The sequence below is a fragment of the Zosterops lateralis genome (assembly GCF_965231275.1).
Source record: "Zosterops lateralis genome assembly, chromosome: 8".
NCBI classification, from domain to species: Eukaryota; Metazoa; Chordata; class Aves; order Passeriformes; family Zosteropidae; genus Zosterops; species Zosterops lateralis.
Window position 1 is genome coordinate 27963851 of NC_139768.1, and position 27084 is coordinate 27990934.

At 52.9% G+C, this 27084-nt stretch overlaps 1 protein-coding gene across 1 annotated transcript in view; it reads right to left on the reverse strand.

Annotated features, from left to right (window-relative positions):
* STK32C (serine/threonine kinase 32C) overlaps nucleotides 1–26772 on the reverse strand; it is a 64216-nt gene extending 37444 nt beyond the window's left edge. Inside the window, exon 1 of the mRNA XM_083866546.1 lies at nucleotides 26654–26772. Coding sequence (XP_083722672.1) covers nucleotides 26654–26738 — 85 coding nt within the window. The 5' untranslated portion in view covers nucleotides 26739–26772. The remainder of the gene's footprint in view (nucleotides 1–26653) is intronic.
* Between the last annotated feature and the right edge of the window lie 312 nt (nucleotides 26773–27084).

Genomic DNA, 27084 nt, shown 5'->3' on the forward strand with positions numbered 1-27084 from the left:
AAACTCCATCCTGCCTGGAGCCCAGTCACCACTGCCCTTGGCCAAGTGGGGTTTGCACCTGCCTTGAGAGGGGGACCAGGTTGTAGTTTTCCTTCTTTTCATTTTGTCTACCTAAGTATCTCCAAAATAAGCAGATTTTAATGTGGCATTAAAAAAAAAAAAAAAAAAAAAAGCGCCAAAAAAACCCCAAACTCCTTGCCAGCACATTTAATTTTCTGGTTTTACACATCCTCAAAGAAAACACAATCAGCTGAGGCCTATTCCCAGCAGGCTGTCAGCCAGAATATGCCCAGGCTGCTGCTTCTGTTGGGTCCACAGGAATTTTTCCTCACTGGGAACCCCAGAACAAGGGCCCTGTTCAAGCTTTGTACTCCTGTTGCACTTTGCACACACAGTGCCAGCCCTGATTACTTGGAGACCACACTGGTGCCTGCAGCCTCTGGGATGGGATTCAGCCCAGGGGAAACAAGTGGCACATGAAACCAAAGTACAAACCAAGAGATCTTTAATAGAATCAAAGAACCACACACTGGTTTCTCTTGGAAAGGACACTAAAGCTCATCCAGTTCCAAACCCCTGCCATGGGCAGGAACACCTTCCATTAGACAAGGTTGCTCCAAGCCCTGTCCAACCTGGCCTTGGACATTTCCAGGATTGGGAATGTTCAACACCATCACTAGAACTGATGAAACAGAGGGAAAATCAAGACTAGGACCATGGTGGAGACAGAGGAGGGAAGAAAACTGAGTGTGGCAGGTGCAAGGGAGGATGGAGGGGACCACAGCAGCTCAGTGATGTCACCAGGGACATGGACAGCCACCAGCCCTGTGCTCTGTTGTGGTGCCATCTCTGCCCCAGGGTGAATGGCACTGCCTGTCCCTCTGTGCTGCTCGTTGAACAGCCTACTCTGCAGTGCCAAGTGTCCTGAGCTGTGCCACCCATGGGAGCTACACAGGGGCTCTTGTTGCCCGCTGAGGAACTGTGTGAAGATGTTGGAGCAGAATTATCCCCAGGCTGGAGAGGCTGCTCCTCATGGGGCAGCACCCACAGCTCCCAGGGAAAGAGAAAGCAAAAGCAATGAGGAGAGGTCCTCTATGCACAAAGGCAGAGGCAGGGTTTGGGGAGGTTTTGGCCCCATGGAGTCCACAGGAGACTTTTCTGACTGACTTTATGAGACTCAGATTCTTCCAGTAAGGCTCTGGGAAGTGCCATCGCACTGCAGCAGCTGGGTGCTCAGTCTGTTAAGCACCAGGGATGTGCCTAAAGCCAGCCCCAGTGACAGAGCCCAGCAGCCTCCAGCGGGTTCCAGCCCTGCAGTGCCCAGTCCCTGGCACAGCCCAGTCCCTCAGCCCCACTCTGTGCTCTGGGATGCTGTTTGTTTGTGATTCATGCCGAGAGAGAGGGATGCTGAGCACAGAATGCAGCTGCCCTGCCATATGCAGCGGATTAATTACTGTATCATTTGTTCCCATGGCAGGTCGCAGAGATCATTACCAACTCAGGAACACGAGTGCTAATAATAGTATTGCTCCCAATCATATTCCAGATTCAGCCTGTGCCGATTGTTTGGCTCAATAACAGCTTACACTAATTCCCACCAACTTTTAACACCCATGCATTGAGAAGTTCACACTCAAAGGGCACAAATTCTAATTCACAGCAGGATTAACTCTTCATGCTTTAAACTTAATTATGTGCAGTCAGGTGGCTTTCGATGTTCCTTCCTCTTTAGCTAAGCCCAGCCACACACATTTAATGATTCCTCTGTACATTCTCTGATGGAGCTAATTAGGACTCCTGGGGGGCCAAGTGCAACTTTCCCAGTGTTGTCTAAACTGAAAACAAAATGTTCCAGAAGCCATGCTGCGCACCCAGGCTCTGCGAGACAACGTGCTCCTGTGAGTCTGCAAAACCCAACAGTGTTTGCTGGGAGAAAGGAAAAAAAGTGCTCAGAAAAGTGCTGCCCACAGAACCACCAATCAACCAGAATTGATAAGGTTGGAAAAGCCTCCTGAGACCATCCAGTCCAATCACACCTCCAAGGTCATCACTATCCCATGTCCCCAACTGCCACACCCACATGGTTTTTAAATCCCTCTAGGGATGGGGACTCCAGCACTGCCCTGAGCAGCCTGTGGCAGGGCTGGACATCACTTTCCACAGAGAAATTTTCCCTGATACCCAATATAAAGTCTTCATACTGATGCTGACACCCCCCACAGTATTTCCATGGGCACTCCCAGACCTTGTGTGACCTTTCTGCCCCAGGCAGCAGGGGCAGGAGTGCAGACACAGCAGCACTCCGGAGCAGGCAGGGTTGGAAGGGCTGGGATGGGCTCTGGGCACCCTGTGCCCATGCCCTGATGGCATGTCCCACCCAGGGACACGGACACAAGGAGCGGACTGAGCACAGAGTGGCCATGCCCTGGCAAGCAGGAGTGCAGAGCACACTGCTCCTGCAAGCAGCAGACACCTCTGAGCACGGACCACAAGAACAAACCTCTGCAATGCTGCAGCCACTGAGAAAAGCAAGGCAGGGTCTATGTGTACCCAAGGGGTGCTGGAGCTATCTGTTAAACGCTGGGCTCTGTGATTACAGAACCAACAGTGCTCGTTGGGAACAGCATCAGGGAATCCTGCTCGGAGAAAATGCTGAGCTGCCTTACGCACCTGCAGAAAGAAATACTTCAAACCATTAAATTGGTATCAAGATACTGCTGATTACAAAACAACTCCAAACTCAGGGGACCGCTCCTGCAGCTGTGCACCCATCTGGATCCCAGCCACAGCCCCAGCTCCTGCACATGGGCAGAAAGCAGCAGCAGACTCCTGTCCTGCTCCTCAGCCAGCCCACGGATCACCATGGCCATGTGCAGGTGTAGCCTGGCTGTGTGAGGGAGGAGATGCCCGGGATCACCATGTCCATGCCCAGCTGGACCATGGCTGCTCCCAGTTCCCTGGTCCTGGTTCCCTGTTCTCGATTCCCTGGTCCCAGCTCCCTGTTCCTAGTTCCCTGTTCCATGGTCCTGGTTCTCTGTTCTTGGTTCCCTGTTCCCAGTTCCTGGTTCCCTGTTCCCAGCTCCCGGTTCCCTGATCTCTGTTCCCTGTTCCTCATTCCCAGTTCCCTGTTCTCTGTTCCTCTTCCTAGTTCCTGATTCCTGGTTCCCTGGTCCTGGTTCCTGGTCCTGGCACAGAGGGAACCCGTCAGAAAGCCCCGGTTCCCTCCTCCCAGGCCAGGGAAGCTGGGATGAGGATGCAGCAGGAAAGGCAGAGTCAGGGTGACAGTGACAGGCGTGCAGACGGTGTCACTGGGCTCCCGGCTACACGTCACTGCCATTTATCTCCAGATTATGCGGCTGCTGCTGCACTGGATTTACAGCAGCTCCCGCCGTGCCCGTGTCCCTGTGCAGCAGCTGCACAGCCACAACCTGCACAGTGAAATTTTCAGATTTCCAAGAAACCAGGGCAGCCCTTTCAGCCAGGGGCTGTGCCAGGGGTTGGAGTCCCGCACTCACTGTTCCATCCTCGTTATCAGCAAACCAGAGTGATTAAACACAGCACCCCTGGCAGCTCACAGGGTCTCCTTATCACCCAGCACCTCTCCAGCCTGGTCACTGAGGCAGGAGCTCTGCCTGCCTGCCAGGAGAGTGCACAGTGAAGCCACACCATGACTCACCCCCAAAATAGGACAAACCTCAAACCCGGCACTTAACTGATGCCAAAGGCACCCAAGTAAATAGACAAAGGAATAAACTTCCATGAAACGCCATAAATGTAAGTTTGAAACACCCAAAATGAAGCCCATGAAGCCAATGAAGCCCTGCCTTTGCTCAGATTGGTGCAATTCCCGCCCCCCAGGAAAAAACAAAGTAGGGGAGGAGACAGTCTCAACAAGCAGGTGGGGACAACACTGGGGGGTATCCCATCTCCTCACCTGCCTGTGACACTGCCCCAGATCCCGCCCCCATCTCCTCAGACTCCATCTGTTTTCCCTACTGCTGGGTCACATCTTTTGTCATGCATCTCACTGTGAACAGCAGTGAGAAATACCAAATCCAACCAATTCCTGATAAACTGTAGAATCAATTGAATGAAATCAAAACCTTTCCCTTCTCTCAGCCTCTGTTTTCACACTTGACATCTCGAGCACTTTCCAGTTAGATTTAATGAACAGAAAGTGTTCTCTTTTTTATTCCCTAAAGGCAAATACTACTTTTCTACCTCTTGGGGAAAAAAATTGTTCGAAATCTGCTTCCTTCCTTTTCATCAAGAACAAGAGAGAAAAAGACTGAATGTTTCTTAAATTAGCCTACTAGTATCCAGAAATATCAAAAAGCCATTATAATGGATAGATACATCTTCATACAATGGAGAATATGTACATTTGCTGCCAGAGGAGGGGCCAAGTGTTGTACTCATGGTGAGGATGGAGATGCAGTGTCTGTCAGGCAGACAGATACACTCTTCTTGGAAAAGCTGAGAGAGTACACCCTGCTTTGTCCCTTCCTGCTTTAAAACCAGTGTCCTACCACAGCCTCATCCCAGCACAAATTATACTCGTGGGGCCATAGGGGAAAAAACATGGGGAAAAACCAAAAAAGTTCTGTCTTTCCAAAAATTCCTCCTTTTCTTGCCTTTTCCTCCTCTTTGTGTGCTGGTTTTCCAGGAGTATTTAAATTTTAGCCCTGGAGCTGTTTATCCCAGCACAGAATGAAGGCTGTCAGCACCTGGATCTCAACAAGGCTCTGAGTGCTGAGGGAATCATGCTCCCCTCCCACTGCCCCAGCTGAGCCATTCCCCACCCAGCTGCACCTCATAGAGACACGATTCCAGCAGGAACAGGACAGTCTGTGACACCAGAGCTCGGTCACAGCCCCGTTGGACAGGGGAGAACCTCCCTGCCCCGAGAGCTTCCCACCCTCCCGGGATGTGGCCACACTCTGCCCACACTGCCATGAAGGAAGGTGAAGATGTGGTCAGTCAGATGTATATGGCCACACTCCTGCCCAGCTAAGCCTGCTCATCCACAGCTGAGACACCCAAACCCCAGCCAGAAAAGCAGCATCTCAGCCTGTTCCCGTAAACAACAGGGCTGTCTCTGCTACCTGTTTGGAATTCCTACAGAGCATCTCCCAGGGAAACGGAACCAAGAGCTGACACTGAATCATCCCCAGACAGGAACCTCTCCACACAAGGCCCTTCCCAGCCGCTTTAGGCAAACCAAGGTTGACTTTGCATATACGTAGGCATTTGTTTTTCCTTTAAAAACTGCTGTGTTAATTGCTGGCTGACTCCACTGGCTCTGGCAGGAGTTGTGGAGTCCAGAGGCAGCTGCTGCTGCATCCCCAGTGCGGGAGGAGATGCTGGTCCAGCTGATGCCTGTTGGTTTTTTTTTTAATAAAATGTAATTTACAATATTGAACAAAATATGGAATAAATACCACTTGTCACTATCCAATGCTACAACTTCCCTTAAGCCTGTAATTACTTAGAAAAGCCTTTCACTGCTGTACAGATCTCCCACAGATTTTCCCTCAGTAAATTCAGGCTGAAGCTGATGACTATCAGCTAAAAGACAGGAGTTGATTTCAGCTTATTTATCCTGCAGTTTGATCTATCCCACAGATGAGGAGCAGAAACCAATTGAATGTTATCCATGTTTACCGAAGGTTCTTAAACAGTTCCAGCCCTGGCATGGCCGAGGAGGTGACACTGCCCATGGTCCCCTCTGGGCTCTCACAAGGATGCCAGGTGCCAGCAGGGACAGGGAATGAGAAGAAAACAGCTCATCTTCCAGCTGGGAACTGGGAATGGCCCCTGAGCCAGGAACCTGCTGAGCCCCATCCTATCCAGTGTCCTGCTGTCCCCAAGTGTCCCCAGGGGTCTCCAGCCAGACACACCTCAGCTCTGGCAATCTCCACCCTGGTGGCCCAGCCGCTACAAGGCTCCCTACATCAAGAGATGCCTGTGGGAGGTGACAAAGCCCAGGTGACAGCAGACAAGTTCCTGGTGCCATTCCATGGTGCACAGCCATGCCCCAGGTGCCACAGCTGCAGAGCCACCACACGGTACAGGTGCCAGCTTGCAACATTAAACATAAGGTGTTTTTTCATGTCTTTTGGGCAAGAAGTACTCAAAATGCATTAATGTCTTGCTCTGTTAACAAAGAAACTATGGCAACACACAAAGAGCTGCCAAGAGAATTACTGAAACAAGGTTTAATAGTTAATAAGCAGCCAGATGATGTCAGATTCATCTATTAAGACCAGTTTATATCTGCCTATTAGAACTTAATGTCCCAGAAAGTTGGGTTGGCCAGGATTAAATAGTCTTCCTTTTAGCCCAATTATCAGCAATAAAACCAATTTTCTAAAGAATAGGGTAGAGTTATCCAAAATGTGGCCAGACCAAGCCTGTATTTTGTAGCATGCCTATAATGTTCCTTTGTTAAGGAGCAATTTTCTAGATGTCAGAGATGTGAATCAAAATTTAATGTGTGTGAGTGTGTGTGTGTGTGTGTGTTATGGAAATGGCAATTGCAGCAGTTGCTCGCAGCACATCCCGACTGCCAGGCAGCACAGGAAACCAAAGGCTTTTATTCCCATTTATCCCAGTGCATTTCTGAGTCTTCTGGAATTGCTCTTCTTTCTAATTGAGGTGATCAAGAATTCTTAAGAAATAATTTTCAGCAAAAACTGGTTTCTGAAATGGAATAATGAATATTTTATGGACAGGCATTAAGTTGCAGATACACCTGCAGAGAGATTTGTTTACCCAGCTGGGCACATCCACCACGAGGAGACCCTGAGGTCCAACAGCTCCACATGTGGTGCTGGCCTTGGGAGCCTGTCCCCAGAGCTGGCTGTCCCTGCCACCAGGAAACCTTCCACAGCCTCCAACCACTGCTTCCTTCCTGTTTATTAAACCAGCTACTGCTTGTTCTGCTGCTGATGGAGATGGAGCAAAAGGTGCCTCCCTCCCTCCCTCTGGCACTATTGCCTGGTCCCAGACCAAAGGCCAACCTTCAGGCCAAGGTCACTGGACAGAGTCCACCCCCAGAGCCTCCCTGGCTGCTGCCACATCAAGGCTTTATCATGGATCACACACCCCAGTTCCAGGCACAACTCCTATTCTTGCAGAGCTGCTCTCTAACCAGTTTCCTCCAAATCCCTCATCTGTGTTGTGCTGCCATGACCAGAGATGCTGCAGCTGCAGGATCCTCCGTCCCCTCAGACTGCCTGACACTCTGTCTCTACCATGCTCTATTCTTAGCAACTCTCAGATCACCAATCCTTGAAACCATCTCATCTCTGACCTACCACATCTTCTTCAGCTTTCCTTCAGCTCAGTCCCCAGTGCTGCTTCCCCTGAAATCAATCAGGAACTCTCAAGGCTTTCAGAGGGAAAGACAGGACATTATTTCTGGACAGTTCCCCACTCTCTCCTGATCATGTCTGACTCTATCCGCTCCCCTTATGCTCAATGCAAAATTAAAATCTCTGGCAAAAACCTCCTCCTGCACTCCCTAAAGCTTTTTGTATCTTCCATCTCTAACCATGGCATCCAGCACTACAAATTCAGCTGACCCCAGAGGAGCAGCCCAGGAGACACTGGGGGAATGGGGTGGTTCCCCCAGCACCCTCACCTCACCAGGCAGGAGCAGAACCTGCACCCCCCTCCCACAGCAGCCCTGAGTGCTGCTGCACTCACAACACGATGGCTGTGCCTGATTTTGCCCAATTTCAACACATCTGGTACCTTCACACTGCAGTAGGTGACTGGAAAAGAGGAGTTTGTGCTCCCACCAGAGAGGCTGGGCACGGGCAGGTGGGACAGAAAGGTCTCCTGAGCCACACACAGCTGTGAGAGCCTGGGCTGCACTCTGAACCTGACCCACCTGGGCAGCCCTGCTGCTCTGGGAACACAAAGTGCCAGATTTAGTGGGATTTCTCACTTGTACACAACCCCTCGGCAAAGAAAAACATTAAACAGCTTTAAAAGACTCAGCTCTTCATGTGAACATCCTGGGAGAGACATGGAAACGTTCTCTTCTCTGTGAAGTGAACAGCTGAGTAACTTGCAGCAGATGGACCATATTTGGATCTCTCTCTCATAAATACAAGATTCACCATTTGGAATTAAACGAGAGGAGCAGCTGTCCATTGTCCCACTTGGAGGGGTTTTGTTCATTAAATAAGCAGAAGCCAGGTGTCTGTGGAAGGAAAATCACAGAATCCCAGAGTCACTGAGGTTGGAAAATCCCTCCCAGCCCATCCAGTCCCAGCTGTGCCCCATCCCCACCCTGTCCCCAGCCCAGAGCCCCGAGTGTCACCTCCAGCCCTTCCTGGGACACCTCCAGGGATGGGCACTCCAAACCTCCCTGGGCACTTCCAAGGCCTGAGCACCTTTTCCATGGGGAAATTCCTGCTTCTGTCCGGCCTGAGCCTCCCCTGGCCCAGCCTGAGGCCATCTCCTCTCACTCTGTCACAGACTGCCAGGCAATGCAAGCATAAAAAATGTGTCAGTGAATCCCTGATTCTCTATTACCAAGGCATTGAAATAATGAGTATGGGAGTTTCCAAAACAGACCAGGTTCCTGCTCAGCCAGGAGTCCTGTCATTTCATCCCATGAGCAGTGCCACTGGAAGGGGTACAGCCACTCCCCTAATCCTGCACAAAGGAAGGGCTGGAATTTAGGGAAGGTTCCTTTTCCTCTCTGTATTTTGCTACACAAACCCCACAACAGCTACAAAAGTAAGTAATAATTGAACTGCAACCTAATTTATTGTCTTAATTTATGATAAATTATGAATTGCTATATTATGGACACTCATTAAATCCAGGAGGCTGCTAAATAAAACGTAGCAACATTCATAACTCCCTGACCTAGTGCCCACATAATTTAATGCCAGACTTGCATGACTCCAGCGAGGCCAGCAGCAGGCTGTGCCAGGAGGATTTGGGTCCTGCTGGAGGAGGCGTAGAGGGAGCAGAAATCTAAACTAGGGATGGGATGACTCAGTTGAGACCGTTGGAATGAGGCAGATGATAAAAATACCCAAAAGACGTAAGGCAAATCTCAAAAACACTCCTCTGGTTCTAAACCAGCAGGGCTGGGCTGTGTTTTCTTACTCATTGTCACACCAGACTCTGCAGTGAGACAGGGACAAGGCTGGGATGGGCCATGGGGGGGCCAGCAGGGCTCAAACTCCCAAAGCTTCCCCAGCTGGGCCCTGCACACCCCCAGCACTCGCTCCTCACACCCCTCTGGGGACACAGCTCCTTCCACAGCTGACTGGAAAACGTTGGGAAATGCTCTGAATGGCAGGGGAAGAAGCACAAACCCAGAGCCAGGTGTGGGGTGCTGGCACCCCAAAAGCACTGATGGGGCCCTCAGCTCAGTGCCAGGGCAGGGAGAAGCTGTGAGAGCTCTGCTGCAGGGCTGCTCCCACAGCACACAGAAATACACCAGGGCTCTTCCCTCTCCCAATTAAAGCCCACCAAGGATGCACATTCATTTCTTTCAGGCTTCAGTTCTGGAGCAGAATAACCCATCCTTATCATATTATTGTAAAAAATAAATTTTCCTTAGGAAACTGGAGTGTTGCCTCTTTCAGAAGTAAGGATTTTCTCTCCATAATTGCCATTAAGTAATGGACACTCATTTAATTAAAGGCTCTTTATAATTTGACAAGAATCTCTAGAAATAATTTCTCCCTCCCATTGCCTCTTTGAGAGGTTTTTCTGACAAGATGTAATTGAGAGACTGACCTTCACTGGGAATGGGAGGAGCTCACAGAGCCCTGTTCAGGAGCCTAAAGATGAGAGTTGGAGGGATCTGAAACAGTCAATGGTCTCTTATGCCCTCCTGAATAACCCTGAAGTCCCAAAGTCCTTTATTCAGAAAGAATTTCAAACCCTTGCCTTAATGCAGCCTTGTCCCTGTCAATGGCCCCATGGAGTGAGGGGAAATAGGAACTGTTGCCAGAGAGTGTTTGAAATTCCTATTTTTAATTAATAACGTCAAACGTGTGCTGCACATTTCAATGGGCTTTGAGAGACATGCTCATTGTAAATGATTCCTTGTTAACTAATTATGAAATGCAAAGTCATTGCCAATTTACCATTGCCAGACAATGCTACAGCTGCTTTCACACGACACAATAGGCTCATGCTTTAAGACAGACTCTTCAAAGGCAGTAAGTGATGAACAGGAAAATCGGGCCCTTTTCACGATGGCAATTGAGGATCCCCACTGTTTTGAACAGAGAACTTACTCAGAGACTGAAATATTGTATTCCTGCTATGATACCTGAAGCTGCTGCCTCCAAGATCACTGAAAACACACACGTGGTTTTCTCTCTTCTCATATATTTCTGTTTCCTTGCTCACTTGCCCACAGCTCACTCAGTCACTCTCGGTGACATCTCTGCTCAGCCTCTGCCTCTTCCTCTCACACAGCACAGGGACCCGAGAACACAGATGCTGAAACACCAGCTGACACCAGTTCCAGGGACAGGGCTGCAGGCTGACAGGGTGTCTTTAATAACCATATCTCACGTTAGCAGAACATCTTTGTTTACGCCTAACACACCACACGACATTCAGCAGTATATGAGGAAGGAGAGTAATTAAATCTCCACTGTAATTGTCAAAACAAACAAGCAGCGTTTATTTTGCTCATTTGCCATATAGATTTGCAGCTGAAATGGAAAACTGCAGGTGCTGGGGGGTGGATGTGGCAGACAGGAGGAGGCAGAGGGTGGCAGGCTGGGCAAGCAGGGACGATGGCCAGCACTGGGAGCAGCTGCCTCTGGCACAGCCCGAGCTCCCGAGAGCCATGGGGCAGAGCCAGAGGGGACAGAAATGGCAATGAGATCAACCCACCAAGCACCCTGTGCCCTCACTAGTGTCCCCCAAAGAGCTCTCCTCTCAACTGGTTTTAATTAACTGGCAGTAATTAGCGTCACCCAAGCAGCCTCAGCAGAGTGCCTCTCCACGGCACCTCGCTGTCTTCCAAACACAGAGCACTCTAATTAGGAGTGATCTCAGCCAGGCTGCTGAGTCTGTGTGGCACCAAGCCCACCTCCCTGGGGCTGAGCTGCTGGTCACACTGCTCAAGGCAGCCACTAGGCTCCCACAGGGGAACCAGGGCAGGATTTGTGGGTGTCTGGGGCACACTGAGCCCTTCACACCACCCAAGGCACCCCAAGCAGCCAGGCTGGACGCACACAGGTTTGGGATGCAGTGGGCACACAGAGGCAGAAGCTCCAGCAGGACAATCAGGTTCCATTTCCCCATTCCCTCTGTCTCTCTCCCAGTCCATGTCCCAGCACACCAGCTGCAGGGGTGTCCTCCAGGACACCCCACATGCTCCTGGTGCCAGATGTGGGAGGCACAAGTCCAACATGGGGGCATACACAGCCTGGGGGCTCCCAGCCCAGAGCAGCTGGGGGTCTCTACACAGACAAATGGGTCACTCACTTCCACCTCACCAGTCAAACTGGCATCTCACCTGCCTAAAGAGAGGACTTTGTGACCCAAAAGGACACACCAACATGGCCTGAGCATCACTGCTGGGCTGTGCTGGGACCCCTGGGCAAACACCTCTGTGTGCTCAGAGCCAACAAAACAATTTAGAGTTCACCTGCAGGCAGAGCTGATGGACCAAACACCCCCCTGCAAGCACCTGCAGGAAGGAATTCAGGTATGTAGGGCATGGGCCTGACAACACTGCACAGCTCTACTCAAGCCCAGCACCAAGAAACAAACTCTGCTGTGTGCAGGGACCTACTTTGCAGAAACCTTGGGCTGCATTTGCATCGTGTTGAGACACAAAGAACTTGCAAGCAGTGGGGCTTCACTGAAAGGTTTCAAAACAACCCTGGGCAATGGAACTCCCACCTAGGTCACACATGGGAAACCTAGTCTTGAGTCTGCCAGAACAGCCCCAGCCACACTCCTCACAGCAGATCCTCGTGAGGAACATCAGTGTGAGACAAGCTGGGGCACCTGAGGGCTAGAAAGGCACATCCCTGGTACATCCCTGTCCTAAAGAACAGAATTACCTCTTTTGCAAATATGTCTGTAATGGTGGCACCATAGGTAATTCCCTGTGTTTAATGATTATTCCTGACTGCAGTTATGGATCTGACCTTTCCCCACCCAGTGAGAAGGCTGTGCCTGGTGGCAGAGGAGAGGCTCTTGGTCAGACACACCCATGGGTCCAGGCAGAATAATGCCCACATCCAAATTTTGCCACTGACAAGGAGACTGGCATCAATCTCTGTGCTAATGAAGCCTGAGGGTGGCTTCCCTGAAACCTGGCTTTCAGCTCCCCCTTGGCACATAGCTCTGCTCCTGCTGCCTGTGCAAGGGCCACATCCCACAGCCCACTGCAGCCTCAGCAGCACCTCAGTCACCTTCTCATTCCTTTAAAAACCCTGACAATGCTGTGGTTTGCCCCAGGCCCAAGTGGGCTGCTGGGCACCCAGGGCAGGGTGTCAGGGGTGCAGACAGGCACACAGGGGTGACCCAACAGCCTTGGGGACTGAAGCAGAGAGAGGAGCACCAGAGCACCCAGCTGGGCACAGGCACCACTGCTCATCCTGCACCACTCCCTGCCTGAAATGCCCGTTTAGGGTTGCCATTGTTCTTTATGCTCTGTGACATTAAGAAGGTAAATTTAGACACAACAGACTGTTTCTATATATAGCAGCTGCCAACCTGTGGCAAAGAGCACCCCGAGACTGCAGAGCAGATTCCCCAGCTGGGTGTTTTTAGGAGTTGTCAGGCTGTGTTAGCACTCCCGGGCTGACGGGCTCAGGGAGCAACGGGGACACTCGCACTGTCACACCAAGGCGAGCAGATGTTCCTGCCCTGCTGGCTCCCTTTGGCAGGTGCTCCACACCTGGAGATGGGGCTGGATGGCTCAGGGATCTCACCTGCAGTGGGTGTGGCACAGGAGGTTAAGGAGGGGTGCACTCTGCTCAGGGAAAATGAGATCCAGTTGAGTCAGCAGCTGTGCACAGATGGGCAGAGCTGTGCTGGAGCTCTCCAAGGGACAGCCCGGCCCTGTCCCCTGGTGCTGGGGCTGTGGTGGCAGAGGGAACCCTGCCCTCACCCCCACAGCCCCGGGGCCCTGAGCAGCCCTGCCCGGAGCTTTGGGAACACAGATAATAACGAGCAGCACGGGCCATCCTCGAGATGCGCCAGCTGCTAATCCAATGCACCTTTTCACGCTGTAACAGTATCCCACCCTCCTGCAACCACACAACTGCGTCCTGCAGAGAAGGAGCCATCTGGGAGAAGGGAAAACAACAAGGCTTTGTATTAAAAGATCAGGAAATGGCTCACAAGGACACTCAAAGTAGACAGACCATGGCTAACTTCAGTACCACAGCAACTGGGAAGGCCCTGACACTGTATTTGGAAGATCTAAAACATTGATTAATGGAGAAAACAGCAATTTTAATAATTAGGAACACTTTTCCAAGTGTTTCCACATTAAATCCAGTCACCACAGGTAATTGAAGCCCTGAGACCTGCCGGGTTTTTTCTGTGCACCCAAGGAGAGCCACAAAAGCTGCTCAGGGCAGAGAGGAGAAGGAGCCGCCCACACCTGGGTTAACTTTGTGTTCTGTGCGGCAACAAACAGCGAGGGATTGTGACAAAACTGCTGGGCTCACAGCAGCAGCCAGAGTCTGATAGATCACACACAAGCATTTTTAAGTGAGAACTTTAAAACCGTTGATAACAAAACAGAACTCAGCATTCCCTTTCTTTAAAATTACACGAGAGAGTTTAAGAGGTCTGAGACAAACACAGTCTTTTGGGGAATAACCTCCCTCATTCTATTTGATATCACATATTCTACCATCTATTTTATGCCTCCTGATCATCATTGCTTTTCCCAAACCAATCCAGAAGCACTGGAGTTTCCTACAATATGTAGCAGCCCTGAAACAACAACTCTTTGTAACACAAAGAGGCCAAGAATATTTTCTGCAATCAGCTGCTTCTAGTTTTCCATCAAAAGAGGCTTTTACTACTTGCCACACCAGCAAATTCATTGTGGGTCATGAAAGACAGTCTTGTTCCTCCTGCTGTGTCACTGGGGCTGGTGACTGGGAAAATACACCAAAGAGTCAAACTGTGCACCAGCCATGTAGCATTTGAGCTGCAAGAGATGCAACAGAAGAGACATTTTATTGGAAAATGGCATTTCCCTGTTTTCTAGCACCCCAGCACTGCTGCAATCACAGCACTGAAGGATGGTCTCTGCTGCAGCGTTTCACACCACTGGAGCACCAAAAAACAAATCAAAAAGAATAGAAAAAAATCTCCTGAAAAAGAGCTGAACTGACAGCTCTGCTCATTTCTTGGCATCTGGATGGATCAGCACCATGAAAATATGGTGATGTCTGGTTTGGGGTTGTGGTTTTTAAGACATATGGTGAACCCACACCCTCCACCACGACCTCCTCCATGGCTTGGGAAGGGTGCTCAGGCCTTGGAAGTGCCCAGGGAGGTTTGGAGTGCCCATCCCTGGAGGTGTCCCAGGAATTCCTGGAGGTGGCACTGAGAGCTCTGGGCTGGGGACAAGGTGGGGATGGGGCACAGCTGGACTTCAGTGATCCTGGAGGGCTTTTCCAGCCTCAGGGATTGTGTGATCCTGTGTGAAATACCTGTTCCAAAAGGCAGGAGTCCTCTCTGTGCCCACACTGGGCGGTGAGCAGTGTGCACTATCTATGTGTGTGTGTGTACACTGCACTTGGAGTTAATTCAGACATTCCCAGCTGAGACCGCTCTCCTCACGACAGCCTTGTCAACACAGTGATGATGACTTGAAAACAAACTCTGGATTTCCCTCTCAAGAGCAGCCACTGGTGGGGTGTGCAGGCTCCAGGGTGCTATTTCAGGCACACGGTCCTATCTTTGTCCCAGAGGCTCGTGAGCAGCAGACATGCTCCCAAAATACCTTTGGCTGGGCTCAGTGGATGTGCTGCTCGGCAGAGCTGCTGCTGCTGCAGTTTAAGGGCTGTGGAAATGCTGCTTCTCCACTGACCTCAAACTCAGCTGAGGAGGGCAGACACAGGAACAGGGGCTCAGCAGGGGCTCAGGAGGGAGCCCAGCTGCCCCGAGCAAGCTGAGCACCAGCTCCAGCTCCAGGAGCCACTGGGTCCAAGGCTGGAGAGCACCGACACTGAGGCAGTACCAGGAGGGGTTGGTGTCTCTGGGACCGCCAGTGTCCCCACATGCAGGTCTGTGTTCTGCCACACATTGGGCTGGGCAGGCATTTCCCACAGCTCTGCAAATGGAAGAGGCTCTTTTTGGCAAAGAAGGAAAAATTAGGAGCAAGACAGTGTGAATGAGAGGGTATCACTCACACATGCTGCCAATCATAGTAAATCTGGGAAGGAAAAAACAACAAGAGAGTGATGAAAACCTGAAGATATTTTGCTTGACCCCAGGGAGGAGCAGTGATCCCCTTTGGTGCTCCCTGTAGCTAACAACAAGCCTGTTCTTTCTTTTGGAGGTGTGAGAACAGATTGGCTCCATGGTCAGACCTCACTGATGCACCCGAGTGTCACAGGGACTGGGCTGAGCCACCTGGCACCTGCAGGACGGGTCCCCACAACCGCTCAGGACTCATTCCAGCTCCACAAGAAGAGAGCAGACCCAAATTCACAGCAGATGTCAAACAGAATTATTCACCAAGTTCCAGTTCTCTGGGGAAAGCAGACATCCTACTTCTGTGATCAGAAATTCTCTGGAGCGCAGTGATGTGCCGCTCGCTCTGGGAAGAAAGAACATCTGACAGAGGATCAGGCACAGGGAGGAGGGGAGCTGGTCCTGCAACAGCACGTGGAGCAGGGGCACTGCCCTCCCCTCCATGGGGGGCTGTGCTGGCCCTTGGGGAGCCCCCTCCTCAGCCTGCACAGCACCCCTGGGTGCTGCTACCCCAGCAGAGGTGGCTCCTGGGGCTGAGCACATCCCTGGGGCTGTGTCAGCTCAGTGTCCCCAGCACCAACACTGACCTCTGGGCACCAGGGCCACCCATCCTCCCTGGGACAGCCTGCAGAGCAAACCCCAGGGAATTAACTGGGCAGCCTTGGCAAGGGAAGAGCTGCCAGTGGAAAAACCCCACTGCAGCACAGAGCAGGAGGAGGAGAGTGGCCTCTGGAGAGAGCAGCGGGGGAGGCAGGGGTGACTCCTTTGGGGATGCCAAGCTAAGAGCATGGAAAAATCCAAACCAAGGCCAGAAGAAGCACTAACTAAAATGATTCCTCAAGTAGTGCTGAGGGGCAACAGAGACTGAACTGTTTGTTGATGTTACGCAGCCTTTTGATAAACAGAAGCAATTTGTTCTAGTTAAAAGAAACCTGGTATTTTTTAAATAAATTCACAGATTGATCTTTACATCAGAAAGCCATGTAGAGAAACACACAACAGGCTGAAACTATTCATTAATCAATCCCTAAGTTTGCCTCGCTGCAGCTGTGCTTGTTTTGACACCTGCTTGACGCTCCTGCTGTGGCATTTAACACGGAATAAAACCCAGTGGAGCAGAGCAGCAGCCCCTGTCCGTGCCCCACACTGCACTGGAGTGGCCACAGAGCTCCAGGGCTGTCACTGCCTGTAAGGGCACTCCCGAGAGACCAGGGCAAAGCCCGTGTTGGTGCTGGAGCAGGAACTGACAGCCCCAGGCAGCTGCCACATGGCTCTGGCTCCTGTGGGAGCTGCGGGCAGAGGATGGAGAGCCAGGGCCAGCCAGGATGTCTGAGCAGCAGCATCACAGTGCCACTGCCAGCACCTGACAGGAGCACCTCTGTGCCCTCCAGCTGCAGCCAGAGCTGCTCCTGTGCTGTGTCTGTGTCCCTCCAGCTGCAGCCAGAGCTGCTCCTGTGCTGTGTCTGTGCAGCCAGAGCTGCTCCTGTGCTGTGTCTGTGCAGCCAGCTGCAACCCTAACTGCTGCTGTGCTGGGTACAGCTGGACCCAAACCTCAGCACTCCCCAGTTACCCCAGAAACCCTGGGATGAGCAGGTGGGCAGTGCCTGCTGGGCACACTCACACCCCAGGGCACACCCCAAACCACTGCCCACTGCTGCTGTGCCCACACCTCCTCCCACAGCGTGAGCTCACCCCTTGGACAGAAACTGCACTTTGGGGGGCTCAGAGCTTTGTGCTGAGCTCACAGCAACCCCAAAATCCTTGGTCCTGGTCACAGGAGAAGCAGGGTATGAAAGGAAACAGAGCATGCCAAGGCCAAGCTCAGCAGGCACTTGAGGCACCGAGCTCTGGGCACTGTCACTGGCCAGCCCACCCCAGCAGGGATGGCAGGGAAGCTCCCAGCCCTTAGGAGATACAACCAGCACTGCCAGGAGAGAGGATTGTTTCATCCTGTGCTGAAGGCCCTGCCAAGCCTCTTCTGTGCTGGAAGAGCCACTAATCCATGCCAGTTCAAAGTTCTGAGCAAATCTAGAATCAGGCTTGAATATGAAATCATGGGGGCTGTTTGTGTGTGTATGAATTATTCATGTGCTTACCATATGCACCATTGAGCCTCTGGAGTGGAAATTATTTGGGACCAAGCTTTGGCCCTATTTCCTGTGAAGCACAAAGCACGTTTTCCAACAGTGCAAACAATCCAAACATAATGTGTATCATTTTCTGTGTTCCCTGCTGGCTGGTCCTGCCTGCCAGTTCCCATTTAGACTGGAACCAGCACATACTAAGCCAACATGCAGTGTGTTGCTTTCCCATGGGTTCTGTGGCATTTGTTTCCCAAATGTGCCACATCTCTCACTCAGGAGATGATCTTTATCCTTCTGACAGTGAAACACACTGAGCCATGTGGGGAAAGGGGTGTCCAGCCAGCACCAGGGCCCACAGGACATTCACCCTCACCCACAAATGTTTCTCCTAAACCTCACAGGAACTGCCTGCTCAGAGGAGGGAGCTGAGCTTTAGCCCAAGCCCTGCTCACCTTTCTGACCTTTGTCAGAAAATTAAAATTATTATAAATTATAATTAATTAACACAATTAAAAACACAGGAATTCTGCAAGGAACCAGCGTGTGCTTTCTGCTGACTGTCCCACCTACACACCCATGCTCCTCACTGCTGATGCTGGGAAGGGTGTTGGGTTCCTAAACACTCCAACAGGTTATTCTCAATCTAATTTTGTTCCCAGTTTCTACCAAGTTTCCCTGTTCTTCTGTGCTTTTTTCCCCACCCTGGATATCTGAAACTCCTGTGATGGCCTTTTGCCACCATGTGATCCCTCTAAAATCCCAGGACACAAATCACACTCGGTATTTTAAGCAGTGATGGCAACTTCTGTTGAGTCGTGCATTTTCCTTGTCAGAAGGTAGGAGAGGGTTATGGTCAGGAGAAATAAAAAAAAAAGAGGAAAAACTTTTTTTTTTTTCCTGAGTAAAGACAGCTCAGGCAGGAATGGGAGACCCAGAGTCACACTCCAGTACCTGCAGTGCTCCCATAGCCTCCCTCCTGCCCTCCCCACTCTGCTTCAGAGCTAAGCTGAGCACTCTCCCCAGTGCTCCAATGCACAGATCATCCACCTAAATACAAAATGTCACTTTATCTTTGGACAGCTGAGCTGTAACCAAATGCAAACCTTGGACAATGAGGTAACTGTGTTGGGACAGGGCTTTGCAGGTTACCCTGAAAGTCACTCAGGAATCATCAGCCTTAGGAGCCCTTGGTTTGCTGGAGCCACTAGAACCAAGTAAGGGCATTTTCTAGAATAATAAACGAAATTTATCAGCTTCCAGAAACATCAGCAAAGCTATAAAGACATTACATTGCAGTTTAATTTATTTTAATTAAATCACACAGCAGGGCTAACCCTCAGCCTGTAAGGATTTATGGGCACAGGCAAACCAGCAGGCCACAAAATCCTGAACATCATTCAGTGCCTGCATCTCCTCAGCACTGCCAGGTACTGGGAGAGCCCTGAGCAGCACCTGACATGTAAATGAACACATCAACACTGTCACACTGTCACACCTCATTGCTGGCAGTGCTCAGAGACGCTGTTCCCACACATCCGGAGCACTTTTAATTTTCCATAACTGTCACCGACAGCAATTGAATTCCTGAAGAGCAGTGGGAGAGAGAAAGAGGACACTGACTTTTATCTCCTCTTGTGCAGAGGAGCTGAGCTGCTCTCAGGCTGTCCTGACACTGCTTCAGGAGACAAACACCTGGGCAGGGCCCAGCCAGTGAGGATCCCTCCCTGGCACACACCTGGGCTGGCACACACACACCTGGGAGGGACACCCCACTTGGCAGCTCTCAGAGCCTGCCACACTCCCTGTGCTGCCTCTGTGGCCTCTGGCCACATCCCAGCACAGGCAGCTGTTGGTGATGATAATGGGGTGGCTCAGCACAGGACGTGCAGCCAGGTGTGCAAACTGCACCTTAACAACCCCCCAGGCAGGAGAGGCTCCAGAGCTGCTGAGGGACTGTGCCTTCACAACTGGAGAGCAGCTCCACTGGACACAGTGGGGACAGTCAGACCTGCTAGTGCACCCCAGGCTGCCCTGAAAATCAGCTCAGCAATGTCCCCTGTCTGAGCCCAGCTGGGCCACCCCCACAGAACCTTACCTGTGTCCTCAGCAGGTGGAAAGCCAAGCCCTGACCCAGGGCACAGCAGCCCTGTGGGTGAGCAATGCTCCACCTCAGGCATTCCCACAGGAACTAGAGCAATGTTCATAAGGAAACCCAGGCTCTCCCAGCCCTGTGTGGGCAATGGGCACACACCAGCTCCACACCCCTCCTCCCCCAGTGTGACACACCAAGAACCCAGCCAGTTGCTTCAGCACCCCAGTTTCAGATGGTGAAAGCACCAAGCTGCAAAAAGAGCAGCGTTTTTCATTTCTGGGAAGGTTTTTCTTGTCGAGCGCCACTCACTGCCCTGGCACCAGGCACAGGAGGAGGTGACCTTGTGCTGCCTCCCAGGCAGCACTGACAGCACAGCTCTGCTGCTGCCCCTGCTGCTCTCCACAGCTCCATCAGCCCCATCTCCCGGGATGTGTGGCCCAGGAAGGACAGCTGTAGACACTGGGCAGTGCCAGCCCTGCCAGGAAGGTCACCACACAGCACTGGGGACATGGGGACAAGGTGGGCAGATCCCAGCCACGTGCTCCTTCATGTTATTCCCAAATCACAGGAAACCCATTCCAAGGCAGTCATGAGGACTGTGGGCCCCACAGAATACACCAAGAATTAATCTGATTTAATATTTCACTTGAATGGTACTTCCAGTGACTTTTCCTTGATCGCCCTTGTCCCTCCCTATCCGTCAAATGCCCCTCAAGTTGCTGTTGTGCTGTTTATTTTTTGTTACTCTGGCTCCATGGGAACAGTCTCAGCTGCCCTGAGGGCTCATTTCACCCCAATCTGCTCTCCTCAGATCTCCCACAGACACACGAGCCCCTCGAGAATGGCTTTTCTTCAGACTTCAGCCAGCAGGGTGCAGAGGGACAGCACAGTCATTAATTAACCAGCCCAGAGCCAGTAACCCCAACACTGCACATGGTACCACACACCTCCATGGCCTGAAATTGTTGAATTCCCAGGATTTAACCTATTTCTGCCTTACATGACACTGCAAAGCTTCATGCCTAGAAAAGTTCTCTGTCCTTGGTGGGAATGAGGGGGAGGGCTCAGCCAGGAGGCTGGGGACAGAGAGCCCACAGAGAGAGTGAATCCCTGGGCAAAGCACAGGCAAAACATCCCAAATCCAGGGGCAGCCAGAACAAAGCCCCCCCTGATGATGCTAAACACAGCTTTGCTGACACCTCCTTGCAGTTCCCATTCCCTCCTCCCCCCACTCACTTACTTAGCTACCACTTTGATTGTGCAGAAAGGCTTTTTTCCCTTGTGTTTAAATATCAGGGAAGACATCTGTGCTCCCAACCCACAGCCATGAAAGCCAGGCTATGGGAAAAGTTCTCCTTGCAGTCTGAGCAGGGAACACTTGAGTCAGTGGTTTGCAGAGCATGGAAGATTAGCACATCTGTATCTGACCCCCAACAAGTAGTATTTGGGATTTTACAACTGCCTAACTCAGCACTAGACTACCGATTTCCAATGAGAGGGCAATGTCTCCTGCCCAGGGCTTGCAAGCCCTGCCCAGCTGAGGTGACACTCAGGTGAGGAACATGGCCAGCACCAGCAGGGGCAATGCTTAGGGGCAGCCCTGGCCCACAGGGGCCAGGGGACACAGCCAGGCCATGCTGGCTGCCCCAAGACTAGCACTGACCATCTCAGGAGAGAGAGAGAGAAACTTTCCCCTATCCTTGGATCCATCTCCACAGTCATCTCCCAGCAGCACAGCAGGATGTCCCCAGACCTGTCACAAACCTGGCCAGAAGGGTTTGGGTTCCCCCGGAGGTGAAGGACACAGAGCAAGGGAGGTGAGGCTTTGTTCCCCATCCTGCCACGTCCCCGTTGCCCCCAAGGCCTGACTGTCTGGCAGCATGCCCTCGTTTCCCTGAAGGTCCCAACCCCTGCAACAAAAACTTTTGGGGAAGAATCCCAAGCTGAAAAACTGCTGAGAGCGTGGAGAACGCTGGGCACCTCCCTCCCATGGGAGCAGGACAGAGGAAGTAAAAGCAGGAGCACAAAGAGCTGCGGGGACTGAACCCTTGAGCTCGGCCGGATGCAGGTGACAAGGACAGCGGGTCCGGGAGCTGCCCGGAGCTGCAGCCGGCAGCCCCTGCAGGGGCAGGCTGGGAGGAGGCGGCTGCAGGACTCCGGGGGGATGCGGAACGCCGGGGGCATGCGGGATGCCCGGAGGGAATGCAGGGGAGATGCAGGGGGGATGCAGGACCCGGCTGGCACCGCACGCCCAGTCCCATCCCTGCCCAGCGCTCCGTGCCGGGCCGGGGCAGGCGGGCTGCTCCCGCTCCCGCTCCCGGTGTGTGACCCCCACGCCTGCCAACACGCGGCCTGATATGAAAACGGGTATTATCTAAAGCAGCTCCCCCAGGGTTTGCAGCTTCTCGCCCGTTTCCATGGGGACGGTGCCACGCCGCGGGATGAGGAGCGCTGGGGAGCTCCGGAGTCCCCGCGTGTCCCCAGAGCTGCGCCCCCGGCAAAAGGCACAGCCAGAGTGGCATCGGGGCGGGCACAGCCGCCCGGGCTCCCACATCACCACATCCCACATCCTGCTCTGCTCGGAAGCTCTGAGCGGCTCTTTGGGACCCCCCAGCCCCACATCCACCAACACACAGAGGGCGGAGAGGAAGCACGGCACCCCCACACCCTGCACAGCCCCTGCTGCCTGCCCCTGCCCCTCTGTTTCAGCCCCAAACCCCAGCCCGGCGCCCCTTCCCAGGGTCAGCTGAGCTCGTTCCCGAGGGACACGGCACATGACACCAGGGACACTTCCCTGACCCGGACTAACCCTGAGCACACACAGTCAGGCTGCTTTACTGGGACAGCTTCACCACGAGCTGGAGAACTGAAAAACTCGTGCTTAAAAGTTGATTTTGATGCAAGTAGGATAAACACAGGCGCCTGCACCTGACCCCCTTACAAAACACCATCTGCATTCTGGCAGAGTCAAACGAGAGATGGAGAGATGGGGGGAAAAGTGATTGAGACAAAATACTGATCGTGATGAAAGTCACTGGGCTGCACCATTAAAACCTTGTACATCAGCAGAAAAACTAACCCAGCATCAGGACACGGACAGGAACCCTGGACCACTTGCCTCGTGTCAGCGAGGGGAGGCACAGCAAAGCAAAAAGCAGCAGATGGCTTCACAGATTCTCATGTATATTTACACACAGTTTTTTTAGTAAACCACTTTGATTCAGGAGAAACCACATCCAAAATGCACTCTTGAAATTCTTCTTCAGACACAATTGCATAGAGAGATAAATCATGCTGTGGTTTCCCCCCTATCTCGCGTAACACAACTGTGGGCAATGTTAATAGCACTAAGTGTGCCCTGGATTTCCTCCTGCTCAGCCCTGGTGCCCAAGTCCAACAACTCTGCTAAGCATTTTTGAGATATCTGGGTTGAAACATTCCCATTGGCTTTACAATGACAGGTTTTCCTCACTTGGTCTAAAAAAAAAAAAATTTAAAACCTTTATTTATTTTTTTTTTTTTTAACAAGGAGGGAGATGTCAAAAAAACTTCCTTGGCTGTTTCCCAGAATGACGGCAAAATTCCTGCCTAAATGATAAACGAGCCCCGTGACTTCCGTGCCTCCTCTTGCTCTCCAACTCCCTGACAGGAGGGGACAGCCAGGGGGGTCAGACTCTGCTCCCAGGGAACAGGGACAGGAGGAGAGGGAACGGCCTCAGGCTGGGCCAGGGGAGCCTCAGGCTGGACAGCAGCAGGAATTTCCCCATGGAAAGGGTGCTCAGGCCTTGGAAGTGCCCAGGGAGGTTTGGAGTGCCCATCCCTGGAGGTGTCCCAGGAATTCCTGGAGGTGACACTCAGAGCTCCAGGCAAGGGACAGGGTGGGGATCCCTTGGTGGGCACAACTTGGACTCAATGGTCCTGGAGGCTTTTTCCAACCCACACGATTCTGTGAGACCCCAGTGCCATGCACAGAGAGATGTGTCTCAGCCAGCAGACAGGCAGTGACCACCCTTCCCTGGAGCTGGAGAACAAATCCTCTCCTTGAGTGAGGAGTTTTTAAAAGCTCCTTACAGGTATGAACAACAAACCCTGAAAAGCCCCTGCAGACCAGGGTGTGTTTTTGCTGATGGAAACCAGACAACAATGGTAATGCAGAACCAACAAGCCCACTACAATTCACTTCAGCTCACAGCCCACCTTACTCCAGCACTCCATATCTCAGAGTGCTCCACCCTGCAGCCCTTCTGTTCTTTTGCCTTGTTTTCTTCTTCCCATACTTTTCCCCTTACTTTGTTTTTCCTTCTTCCCCTCCATTCATTAACTTTCTCCGTTTGTGAACAGGGTACCACGCACCTTGCCAAAACCAAGCTCTCAAAAAGGCATCCCTAGGCAGCCTCCAGCTGGACAGGCTGCAGCTCACTCCCAGCTGATGGATGTGCAGCTTGCCAGGTTTTCTGTGGGACTGGACCCAGCTGGAGCAGCAGCTCCCACAGGCAGACAAACCCATGTCCCCCATGGCAGGGCTCCCTGGAGGCACACACAGATACAGACTCAGCTTTCCTGTTAGCTGAAGCCCAGCTCTGAAAGGAATACCTGGCAGGCTGTGTGTGCAGGCAGGGAGCAGCACAGTGTGCCCTGCAGCCAGGCAGGGACAGGTGAACTGTGCCCAGCGCAGCACCAGGCACTGCACCCACCTCACAGCCATGGGAACTCACCTCAGCTGGGGGAAACTGGGCATGGGGACACCACAGCAGCCAGGAAGGGAAGCCAGGAGGAAGCAGCAGAGCTGTGCCTCGGGCATGGCTCCCCAGAGCTCAGCTCCACACTGCTCTGGCCCTGGATGGACCAGGAGCCAGCTCCACACAGCAGCTGAACCTGCACCAGCTTCCACCTCCTGCCAAAGAACAAGCCCAGCCCCAGCACTGACAGAAAAGATGCTGAACAAGTGGAGAGCGTTGAGAGAAGGTCCTTAGGACATACTCTGGGATACTCAGTTTACCCCTGGAGTCACAGACTCGGAGAGCCCAACCCACACGTCCCACCAAGGACGGCAGCAGCCGTGGCCCTCCAGAGAGAGGGGGGACACAGGAGCTCTGCACTTATCCAGAGGAGATTTGGCAGCAGCTGGGGCTGGACAGGTGCAGGCTGAGGAGAAACTGCAATTCTTAATGGAGGGGTAAGCAGTGGGTAACCCTCTGGGGCCTGCTGTTTTGCACCAAGAGACAGCAAACACATCACTGCTCCCGTGCACTGGTCAGCCACGGTGGTGTGACAGGAACCAGTGACTCAGTGAAGTCCCAAAAACAGTCCCCAGGAAGTCAGGGACACTGTAAGGTCTGCCATGATTTGGAGTCAGATTTATCTAAGGAAAAATACTAGGTGTGTTACTACTGATTACAATAAACCTTAACCTTCTATTTACATACTCCCTGACAAAATTAACAGAGATTATCTGCTGGATTTCAGCAGTCAGGCTCATCCTGGTGCAGAGATCCAGCACAAGGAACCCCGTATGGGCAACATTTCATACACCAAATGGCCTTTTCCTTTTTATATTTTAATTGATTTCTCATCAAATTGTTGTCACTAGTAACTCTTCCACATTATGTCACACACAAACCCAAGTATCAACCAGCTTCTTTATCTAAGGAAGTTATTGGGATGTCTTAAGAGATCACCATAGCAACTGTGCCATGACAGTAAATATGAGTTCACTGGAACGACACTGTAATTGCTCTGAGCACACTCTAACAAGGGATTATGGAAAAGCAGGGGATAGCAAGGAAGCCATGTGCCAATAATTGGGACACAGCAAAAACCCTGCTTCAAAGTACCTGAAGAGGTGTTCCCAGGCTCCTGTCAGCAGTCACTCATTCAGCTGCAGAGCTCACTGGCCCTGGCTGGCTGCACACAGGCTCAGGGCAGAATTAAAAGCCTCTCAGAAAGAAATTTTGCTTTCAGAATGAAACTGCAACAAAGCCTCCGATCTAAGTGTCTTTACTCGGCTTGCTCGGTGTGAATTGCTAATAAAAACGTGTTGGAGAAATCAACCAGCTCTTGTGCCAGGAAAAGTTTGCCTGATGTAACCCCTGTCGGCTGCCAGAGCAGCACAGACAGGTGTGGTCCCCTCACCGAGGGAATTCCAGCAGACCCGACCCTCACACCACTGCACTCAGACTCAAACTAACACGTCCAACTCCAGCTTTATCCAGTGCACAGTTCCAGCATCCCCACACGCACAGGGATTTTTGGGTGTGCTCGGTTGATACCACAGGGGGAAGGCAGCCCTCAGGACTGCCCCAGCCACCCGGCACCGTCTGCTGCCCCGATGGCTCTCCCGGCTATCCCCTCACCCAAAAGAAGTTTCCTTCCTTCGCTCCTCTGAAATTTCACCCTGCACCCGAGATTTCTAACGCAACGGTGATATTTCACGGTGTATTTCTAAAAAAAAAAAAAAAAACAACAATCCCACTTATACTTTGGGGAAACCCCCAAGCAGCTTTCTGCGCTGCCAGCGGTGTTGGGGTGCTGATGGTCCGGCCCGCCCTCGGCTGTCCGTGCACAGACTGAAACTTTGCTGCTGAACCGGCCCCCCGCCGCCCCTCTCAGTCTCCCGCCGTGTCCGTGGGGTGTCCACGGGCAGAGTCTTTGCGTCCTGCGGGGGGGACAACGCCCGGCCGGACCCCCGCACCCGGCACGGCCCCGCCTGCAGCCCCCGCAGCCCGAGGGCACCGCAGGGACCCCAGCGCCGGGCAGGGGCAGCTCGGCACCCCGGGACAGGGCCCCGCCGGCTAGGGATCTCAGGACAGGGCACCCGGGACACGGCACCCGGGACACGGCGCCCCGGCACCGGCCCCGCCGGGGCTGGGCAGGGCAGGGCAGTGCCCCGGAGCCGGACAGCCCGGGCTGGGCAGGGCAGGGCAGGGCAGGGCAGGGCAGGGCAGGGCAGGGCAGGGCAGGGCAGGGCAGGGCAGAACATCCCGGGGCAGAGCGGGCACCCCGGAGCATCTCGCTCCGCACTCACCGTCCTCCCGCTCGTCGAAGACGGGTCTCTTGGAGGAGGAGGCGCTCGCTCCCATCCTCTTCTTCCACTTGCTCCAGTGAAACATCGGGGCGGGCGGCTGGCATGCCCCGCGGCCTCTCCCCGCCGGCCCGGCGGCTCCCGCGGCTCCCGCGGCCGGCCCCGCCGCCGCCCTCAGCCGCCCCGCGCCCCGGCGCCGCCCGCCCGCATGGCAGCGCCCGGAGCCCCGAGCCCCGAGCCGCCCGCTGCCCGCGGCGGCCACAGCGCGGCGGGGCGGGGACAGCGCGGGGGGAGCGCCGGGGCCGGGGATGCGGGCGGGGAGGAGCGGGGCCGGGGGCGGGCCGGGGATACGGGCACCGGGGTGGAGCCGGCCGGGGGATGCGGGCGGGGCCGCGGGATGCGGGCACTGGGATGGAGCGGCACTGGGAGCCGGG